Genomic DNA, 10,142 nt, shown 5'->3' with positions numbered 1-10,142 from the left:
CCATCCTCACCTCCTCCATCACCGTGTGGTACGCTGGAGCCACTATCAGGGACAAACAGAGACTGCAGCGTGTTGTGCGCTCTGCTGAGAAGGTGATTGGCTGCAGACTCCCATCTCTGCAGGACCTGTACACCTCCAGGACATTGCGGCGTGCAGCCCGGATCTCAGCTGACCCTTCTCACCCTGGACACAGTCTGTTTGACCTGCTCCCCTCAGGCAGGAGGCTCCGGTCCATTCGCACCAGAACCTCTCGCCATAAGAACAGTTTCTTCCCCTCTGCTGTTGGACACATGAACAATAACCATATGACTGTACCCGCCACTAACACATGACCCTAGGCTGTGTCACTGCATCATTCCATGTTTGGCACTGATCACCACCTGCACTCATGCACATATCTTTCCACGTAGCACTTTTAATTCTTATCCCTACTTTTATTTTTTTCCATGTCTATTTAAGTGCTATTTATGACACTATGTTTGCACTGAAGCACCGCAGCAATTTCCTAATGTTGTAAACCTGCTCAACATTTGGCAATAAACCCCATTCTCATTTCATTCCCATTCTGAAATATCTGAGGGTTTAACATCGTCGCTGTCTTTCTTGAGAAAGAGATGGAAAAAGAGATTTTGTGCATCTTCCTGTATAATTTCAGAGGGTCCCAATCATGCTGACAATTACCCGTATCAGTTGGAAAGTTCATGTTATCACTGTAATTGGCCCCAAATTTCCTAAACATGAACATCCTAAACATTTCCTAAACAGTTTAAGAAATGCTGTCCAGGCCAGGCTCTTGGTAATGGCACCCTGAGAGTGTTTATGCTGTAGGCTTGCATAACGTCTCTAATTTAGCATCATTTCGTGTCTATCAACACAGAGGCCCAAGTGGGATTTATTCATCGGGTTCCTGTAACTTCAATATAAAAGATGACCCTTGTGTTCGCATATTAACTATTACACAGCGTCGAGGTTAAAGATGTTTTAACTAATATAGACTGAAGAGAAAGACTGAAGCAGTGAGTCAGTGCTAAATACTTGGTGAAGCCAGGCAGAAAGAAGATATTTGAGCATTGGTGGCCTGCGGAGGAAGAACCCCCTTTGAACAGGGCGACCTTTGGCAGAACCAGGCTCAAGGGCAGCCATTAATGTCTTTCTACTGGCTGCTGGCCAGTCACAGGAGCATGTTCAGTGAGATTACCTAAATGTACCACCGAACCACACTCCAGCTCCTCCAGGCTGCAGAATTTACACCCTTTGGCACATCCTTTAACAAATAACAGTTTTACAGTTTAGAGTAAAATGTCATTCATATATATTTAATATCTGTAATATCTGGATATATATATTTGTAATTTTGTAATATATTGTATTATTTAATTGAGTTCAGTCAGTTCTTAATGTCTTGGAGTGACTGTGACCACATAATTTCCTCAGGGTTAAAAAAGTATTCTGATTCTGACGACAGCAAAACACGAGGAAAATAAATCAAAGTAAATCAGGAAATGGTGAGAGAAGTGCAGGAAACACAGTCACAGACTGAACAAGAGTCCGGGGACACATGTCATAAATACAAACAGTAACCACAACCAAAATACAACAAGGTCTAAGGACACAGGACGCTAAGGTGTAAGGAAAATCTCCCCCAAAAGGCAAGAGCGAAACTAAAACGTTGATGCTTTATGTTTTTATTACAACGTGCTGATGTCAGCCTGTTATGGAAACATGTTATGTGTTGTACTGCTCTTTCCAAACCTTTCATACAATGTATCACTGATAAGTTTTTTTTAATGAAAAAAATTAACATAAAACCTACGTACTCATATCCCACGATGTCTAGAACTTTAGTGTGAAGTTCCATAAAGAAATCATGGGTAATACAGCGTTTGTGCTGTTTGAGGGTTCTACCAGCACACTACATTGGAAAATGATATCTTGAAAACTGTGGATGCTAGACTGCTAACAAACACACAAATGGAGCTGATTACACACTCCCTCCCTTCAGGGGGAGAATAAAAGGAAGAACAAAGCAACCCAACGGAGAACACCTGGTAATAAACAAGACTCCAATATAAAACCCTGGGACTGTTGTGATTTAACTATACAAAGAAATTCAAAGTGAAATCATTGCATCAAGACATCACTGGACACTTTATTAGATACACCTTTCTTATAATGGGTCAGACCTCCTTTTGCCTTCAGAGCTGCCTTAAATCTTTGCAGCATAGACTCATCAGGGTGCTGCAGCTATGGCGCGGCTGGAGATGGGTGCACATCCATGATGTGAATATTCCTCCACATGTCAGAGGTGTTCGGTTTGATCTGGGGACTGTTGGTGATTTTGAGTGAACACATTGTTATGTTCAAGAAACTATATTCATGTTTCAGAGGATTTGAGCTCACGGTTTGTTATCCTGCTTGACGAGCCAAGAGCCAAGACTGGTAAATTGCAGTCATAAAAGGAGGCACAGACAATGTTTTCTATTGTTCAAGTTCAGTGAGCCTGTAGCCTCAGTTTCCTGCTCTTACAGACGCTGCGCTTGGTGTGGTTTTCTGCTGCTGTAGGCCACTTTAAGGTTTGATCAGGTCTTCTGATGACCTGGTTTGTAAATGGTTGTGTGGGGAAAGTTCCAATAGATCAGCAGTTTTTGAAATACTAAGACCAGCCCATCTAACACCATCACCGTGCTTTTCTTTCTCATTCTGATGCTCGCTTTGAATTTCACCAGGTTGTCTCCATCATGTATACGTGCCTAAATACATTGGATTGTTATTCTATGATTCTATGATTAGCTGATTAGATGTTTGTGTTATGGAGAGGTGTACCTAATGAAATGTCCAGTGAGTGTATGTAAAGAAACGTCACCAAATGACAGTCGTCCACCAAATAAACTTTGTTTTAAATACATATTACATTTCATCACATGATGAAGGTGAAAGCCGTATATGGTTGGAACTGTGGGATGTTTCTGATTTCTGAACAACAAGAAAAACGAGTGTTCTTCTACCAGCAGCGACTTGTTCAGCTTGTAGTGGATTAAAAAGATGAAGCATTGAAAGGCAAGAACTAAAGGTACCTCAGATACTTCCTTAAGTATAGCAGTTAGGGTTATTTCTGAGATACAAGCATAGCGCACATTCAGAACTACATTTCCCGTGATCCACTTCGAGGGGACGACCGTAAACAGAAGAAAGCGGAAACAAAAGAGGTTTTTATAAAAACACAAACACGTCCCGGCTGTCGAAGTACTCAGGGAACAAACTACAACCATTGACTTGGCCAGCAATAATCCTACCAACACGAGCGAGGAGTGAGCACGGGAGCGGACTGCGTCAGTTAGCATGGCACTGAAAAGAATACAGAAGGTAAGTTTAACAAGCTAGCATTGGTTGCCAGCTAAAGATAGCACAGCAGAGGCTAACGATAGGATTTATTTTTCGCTAAAGGTGTATTCATACAGAACTTACACTCCCCCCGCTTTGAAACAACTCCGCTCAAACTTCGTCATATTTTTGATAATAATGGGGCCGCTGACATCTCTTCTAACGGACGAAGCAGGCTGACAAATCCAAAGTTTCATGCTAGCTCGCTAACAAATGACCAAAGAGCGTAGTTAGCTCATTAACTACCCTCTTTGTGCCCTCCATGTTAGCCTGTCTCTGTGTCAGAAGCTGTGTTGTCCAGCTTGTAGTGAGGGCTGGGACTGCGGTGACCAGGGAAGTTTGCACAGAGTTCATTTCGGTTCTCTGTAGTGTGGACTAGTTCACTTCCTTTGTGGACTGTTGAGGGCGCACGGAGAGGACTACCAGTCATAATGGAAAAGTGAAATAACACGTTAGACGAGCTTCTCGAAGGCTTGACAGGACTTATCAAATCAAATCAAATCACTTTTTATTGTCACATCACATGTGCAGGCACACTGGCACAGCACATGCGAGTGAAATTCTTGTGTGCGAGCCCCACAAGCAACAGAGATGTGCAAACACAACAACACAAACGAGCAAAATACAAGAATGGCCAACCTGAAACTAATAAATATATGTACAATATATAATAGTGTATGCATTTCTGGATGTGTATACTAAATATTTTCCTACGTGTGTGTGTGTGTGTATACACATTTTTACAAATTAAATAGTAAAAAAATAAAATAATAATAATAATAATAAAATATATAAAATATACAGAGTTGAATATGTGCAAAACAAGTGGCATTTATATACAGTGTGGAGTGCATAATAACTACATACATATAACAGTGATGGTTTCTTTCGGTGGTCCGCACTGTCGAAACAAAGTCACACACAAGCACGCTTGCATTAACGGCCTAGTGGGGACTGTAGCGATACCTGGATGGTATTTGCCATTAATGACGGAAAAGATTTCTGCATTTGCAGCTGATTCACATTAAAACTGCCGTGTCACGTGATGTTCAGTCAAACCTCACAGACTGGTTTGTGTTATGTTGACCAGGAGCTGCAGGACCTGCAGAGAGACCCTCCCGCACAGTGCTCGGCTGGACCAGTGGGGGATGACAGTGAGTTCACATCCTGCATGTCGGCCTTGAGACTCTTCATAGTTCCTAAATGTCATTCTACGTTTTATCTTAACAATCTAAAGCAAAACATAAATAGTTTTCAAGAGGATTTATTTATTTATTTTTTGGTAGGGTCAGTTTTAAAAAAAGAGCGGTGGAAGAACGAGTCAAGTAGATATCAGAAGAAAATGTTTCATTTGGCTAAAGAAGGGTCCTAAAAGATTTACTAGGAAGTTCTGCAGAGACGTCAGACTAGCTTCTAGAAAGCCGGACCTCTGCCGAAGGCTGGAACTCCATCCTGATCGCCTGAAAGTGACTGTATGCCCTATGCTGTTTCACAGTGAGACACCCCAGGACTGGACTGTGTTGCTGTGTCTAGGACCAATTTAAAATTGAATGGACAGCCAGGGGTTCTCCAAAGGGTTAACTATGAGCTCCATAGGTTATCTTTTAACTGGGAAATGGGAGCGACGGCTGTTAGTCACCCTGTAATCAGCCAGTTAGAGTAAGGCTGATGACAAAGCACAGCTGTCTGTCTTTTGTGGACACAGTACACAGTGTGCACTGTGCTCTGTACACACAGCATGTGTAACGTGGTGGATGATGGCCTCTGAACATTGTGTTGGTTGAATGTACAGCTTGCGTTCTTATATGTGCCTCTGTTTTGTTTCTTGCTCCTAGTGTTTCACTGGCAGGCAACAATAATGGGCCCGGTGAGTGTCACGCTAAGCTTGCTTCTTCTCCTCTCATAATGTTTTCTGCACTAAATGCATCAGAAATAATGAGCACTGCTTTATTTATCCCATATTTGGGACATTTCTTTGTTACAGTGTTGAAATTATTCTCATATAGAAAAATAAATAAATATAGACAAATGAGAAGTGGTGCCAACCGGTTTGTTCATCTGGGCTGAAGGTGACGGGAGCGAGCCGACTGATTCCACCTGAATCGTTTCACTGTTGTGTTGACAGAAGTGTTTTTTTGTCAGGGTGACAGTCCGTACCAAGGAGGAGTTTTCTTTCTCACAATTCACTTTCCTACTGACTACCCGTTCAAGCCACCAAAGGTAAGAGCCCCAAGCTTTTCTCCTGCCATGCTGCTAGATCTCCTGTCTCACAGAGCTGACAACTTGCATCACTGTGCCACATTTCATACATACACAGCAGCACATCCACACGGCCGCCTCTTAACCACTTATCCATTTTAAGGTCATACGAGGCAGGAAAGGAAGTGAGATGGTGTGAGGGGCAGAGTACACCCTGGACGGGTCACTAGTCTGTCACACAGCTAGTCTAGGGTCACCAGTTCAGGGTGACTGTGCAAACACACACAGGAAGAAGCACAAACACAGTGTGTTTGGTGGGAAGATTGTATAACCTACCTTACATATTGTACACATGTGTTATTCAGTCAGAGTTACTGGAGGGCGGTGGCGGCCTGCTTGGAAGACAAACTGTTCACTTTTGTCCTGAGACATTTCTGTCCTACTAGGAGTGGTCTCTCCTGGACACGTGTACCAGGCTCACTGGCTGATTTGATAAGTAAATAAGGGCGTGTGTTTTGGAAAAATGTTGCTCACTGCTCCAGCAGAGTTGAGACTGGGAGGATCGGTGGCCCAAAGTAAAGTAAAGTAAAAGTAAAGTAAAGTAAAGTGTGCGTGTTAGTCCCCATAGGGAAATAGTTCCTCTGCATTTAACCCATTCACCCAGTGAAGCAGTGGGCAGCTGCCAGTGCAGCGCCCGGGGAGCAGTGTGTAGGGACGGTACCTTGCTCAGGGGTACCTCAGGGCAGACGTTCAGTGGAGTCGAACCCCCGACCTTCCGATCATGGGGCCACCACTCTACCTACTGAGCTATCCCTGCCCGGTGGCTGCACACCTGAATAAAGCTCTTTAAGCAGGTTTTCCACACATGAACTAATCCTGATGCCAAAAGAAAAGTCTGACAAACAAAAAGACTAAACTTAACCTGGGATAGCAAGTGTGGCTTTTAAATCAAACAGGAAGTGACTGAAGTGCAGGCTTTAAGCTTTCATTTCATTTATTTATTCATTTTCAGGCACAACAAATACCTATATTGAACATAAAATACACAAAACAAAAAACAAAACTTGCCTGAAAAAGGAGTGGGACGAAGAAAACTTATTAAATCCCACCCCTATACTCACTCATCAACAAAAAAAAACAAACTTCCCGCAGCTACGCCCATCATTGCATACAGACCCATCATCAGCCCCGGGCAGATACAAGCATCTAAGCGGCAGCTCGCAAACAACAATTAGAGCCTTCATAACTGAATACAGAATATATAAATTATAAATTGCATTACCACAGGTAACAGGTAGTAATAACTACAAGTAACAGACACACATACATATACATACATATATATCTACACACACAAGTACATATATGTACATACATACGCACACTTTATTTTATTTTTTATTTTTTGGAATCCATACCAGCAATGGTAAGAGAACAGACATTACAGAGCACACTAAAAGCATCATTGAGTATACTGTGACCAGACCAACTGTTTGTAGAGGAATTTAAATCTATGAATATTTTTGCATTGTTTCAATTGTAAACTCAGACTGTTCCAGATTTTCACACCACATACAGACACACAAAAACCTTTACGGGTTGTTCGAGTTCTGGGTAATTTGAATTCTCCAAAGCCTCTCACATTATAAACCTTTTCTCGAATTTCAAATCTAGTTTGTAAATTTGCCGGTAAAAGTTTAGTAAAAGCTTTATACAAAATTATGGATGTATTGTAATTAACCAGATCCTGGAATTTAAGTAACTTTGCCTGAAGAAAGAATTTGTGAGTATGATCTAGATAACCAGCCTTGTGAATAATACGCAGTGCTCGTTTCTGTACTGTGTGTTTAATTCAAAAGGTTTAACAAAAGTTTGACATTAACAGGATCCCAGGATGTCTCCTGGTCTTTAACTGCTCTGCTTGTTTGTGTGTCTGTGTGCATGTACGTTTGGCGTCAGGAAATGAACAGCTGCTGTGCTTGAGTTTGTCACTTCATGGTCCACTTACTGTTGAGCCTCTGAAAGTCGAGCCTGTGATTTTCAAACAGATAATGTAACATTGTTGTTCAGCCCACTGAATCAAAGCTGAAAGTCTGCACTGCAAATTTGATTTAAATCCACGACGGTGCCCAGACTCCACACAGCAAGACGTGTTGTGTGTCGCTGTCACGATGTCATGGTGGGTCGTGGACGTTACAGGCTTGGGTTACTTTGGAAACGGTATCCTGCTCTTTCATTGGTAGTTGCTTCAGTCGTCTTGACGATGAGGAAGGTGTCACTCAGGACCTGCTCACTTCAGTTATTCCACTCGCTGAATGTTACTAACGTCATTCATTTTTTTAATCCAGGTAGCATTTACAACAAAGATTTATCACCCAAATATAAACAGCAACGGCAGCATCTGCTTGGACATCCTGCGGTCACAGTGGTCTCCAGCACTGACGGTGTCTAAAGGTAATCAGATGTGTGTGTCGTCTGTATTTTAAAAAGTGACATTATGGATCGTATGATTAGGGCCGAGGAACCTCCCTTTGCTCCCACACAGCGTCACGTCTGCCCCATGTTAACTGAAGTGTGTCGTTTCTACACACTCGACAATGAAACTGTCCTCAGTTCACTGACGGGATCCTTTCACCTGTTTTTTGCAGTTTTATTGTCCATATGTTCATTGCTGTGTGATCCAAACCCAGATGACCCCTTGGTGCCTGACATAGCTCACATCTACAAGAACGACAAAGACAAGTGAATACACACACGCGCGCATGCTAACGTCTTTAGTAAAGCGAGTGTGTCTGATGGTGTCATCGATTTGTGTCTTTTTCTCTTCTCAGATACAACAAACTAGCAAAAGAATGGACCCAGAAGTACGCCATGTGAAGAAGATGAGCACAGCGCAAAAACGACAGGCTGACATTTAGTTTCTTTCTTTTCCCATCTGTTTTTTAAAGTCAACACGCACTGAAATTATAGTACGAACTCATGAAATAATCCTACTTAACTTCCACCAAACTGAACTGTTGTCATCGTTATTAATCCGAGGCCGATAACATCTACATTACTTTGGGGGGTTGTTTTTGTTTTTCCTGAAAAGAAGCCGGACTCGGAGCAGGCCACAGCCTGCCTGTGCGCACTCAGTGGATACTTGGGCATTTTTAACGTTTGGCATGTTATTATTGCACCACGGACGGTTCATTTGTGACATTCATGATTATTACAGATTGTTTTCTTTCCTTTTTAAGTACAAGTATAAAATGAGAGGACAGAAATGCCACCAGATGCCAAACGGGAACAAGCCCACGTCAGCTGTGCTGTGAACGGAGATCAGAAGGGCCGCAGCAGGACGTCTTAGCTCCACTCCTGTGTTACTTTACCTAACAATACTTTTGTGTTCCTTACATTATTACTGTAACTGTTGCTGTGTTGATCCAGTCCAGTTGGACACAGCCAATTAAGGCTAATACTTCATTGGCTGCAGAGAGGAGAGATGATGAGGGACAGCGTGGAGCTGCTGGCTGTGAGCACAGCCAGCTGAGGCTGTGCCTGATGTGTGGTTGTTGTTGGCTGCTTCTTTGTCTGAGCTGATGGTGCTGTGGATCTTTCCAGGTTACTACTGAAATCATTCAGTTAGCTGTTCTGACAGTAAGCAGCAGCATGCTGTTGGACACCGACCTATTAGCATGTGAGCACCGATAGCAGGACAGTCGCGTCATGTCTCCTTCCTGTCTAATTGTCCCTTACAGCCTCTGTAGACGAACCCCTGGTACAGATCACACAGAATGTAATGCACAGTGTGAGACGATGCAGAAGTATTGCAAAGAAATGCAAATCCCTTTTCTGTAATACAGGAAAAAGTCCTGGAAAACTTTGGAGCACGAGCTTCAGGCGGCTCCGTCATCCACCTTTCTGCTTCGCGCATCAGCAGCCAGGAAGAAACACTGAAGGCTGAATGTGAAATATGTATGGCCCTCCAACAGACAACAGTACTGACTGATACTAATGTTCTCTTTGCGTCGTCACTTCATCGATGTGCTGGCTTACGGAGGAGTCTTGATGTCGGTGTAGCAGACCAAGTTGATTGAAATGAAACAATGTACTGTGGCAGTGGTCCTGAAAATGGGAGCGACTTCTTATGTGTTGCTGTTTTCTTCTATTGTTGTTGTTATTATTATTGTTATTATTATTGACAACACCTATATTGTATTCAGTCTGTTTGGAATGATTTTTTCTATTTGAACTCAGATTGGAGTCATCACAGTGTAAAGCTCTCATTAAAATGATGTGCTCTTGTCCCCTGATCGTAGCTGTGACGTTGGATTTCCACAGGTACAACAATCAGGCCTTCAGCCCAGTGAGAAGCTTTTTTACACTGTCCTCATTAAGCTGCACTCCATCGTAACAAAGGCTAAAGACCCTGCTTTTTGTTCCTGTGTAAAGTTTTCTACCTGTGTCTCTGAGGCCCATGTGGCACATTTTGTACTGGATTAAAGAATAGTACCGTTACTATCATGACATGATTGTGTAACTCTGCTTTATGTTGACACGAGCAACACACTTTGTATGTG

At 42.6% G+C, this 10,142-nt stretch overlaps 1 protein-coding gene across 1 annotated transcript; it reads left to right on the top strand.

Moving 5' to 3' along the window:
* Positions 1 to 3,031: 3,031 nt before the first annotated feature.
* On the top strand, positions 3,032 to 10,089 carry ube2d1b (ubiquitin-conjugating enzyme E2D 1b). Its single transcript, XM_085465394.1, has 7 exons — positions 3,032 to 3,363; positions 4,472 to 4,535; positions 5,217 to 5,248; positions 5,524 to 5,601; positions 7,929 to 8,034; positions 8,229 to 8,322; positions 8,412 to 10,089. The coding sequence occupies exons 1-7, from the start codon at positions 3,340 to 3,342 to the stop codon at positions 8,455 to 8,457; spliced, it is 444 nt and encodes a 147-aa protein (XP_085321520.1). The 5' UTR covers positions 3,032 to 3,339; the 3' UTR covers positions 8,458 to 10,089.
* Positions 10,090 to 10,142: the final 53 nt, after the last annotated feature.

This window comes from Copadichromis virginalis, linkage group LG8 (genome assembly GCF_057382275.1).
Source record: "Copadichromis virginalis isolate Kocher_CV1m ecotype Utaka linkage group LG8, C_Virginalis_male_GT1.1, whole genome shotgun sequence".
Lineage (NCBI taxonomy): Eukaryota > Metazoa > Chordata > Actinopteri > Cichliformes > Cichlidae > Copadichromis > Copadichromis virginalis.
The sequence above is the reverse complement of the archived record's forward strand: the minus strand, read 5'-3'. Positions and strand labels throughout refer to the sequence as shown.

Coding starts and splice junctions, on each gene's coding strand:
- ube2d1b (XM_085465394.1), top strand. CDS start 3,340: ATGGCACTGAAAAGAATACAGAAG. Junction 4,536..5,216: donor TGGACCAGTGGGGGATGACA/GTGAGTTCACAT, acceptor TCTTGCTCCTAG/TGTTTCACTGGCAGGCAACA. Junction 8,323..8,411: donor TACAAGAACGACAAAGACAA/GTGAATACACAC, acceptor TTCTCTTCTCAG/ATACAACAAACTAGCAAAAG.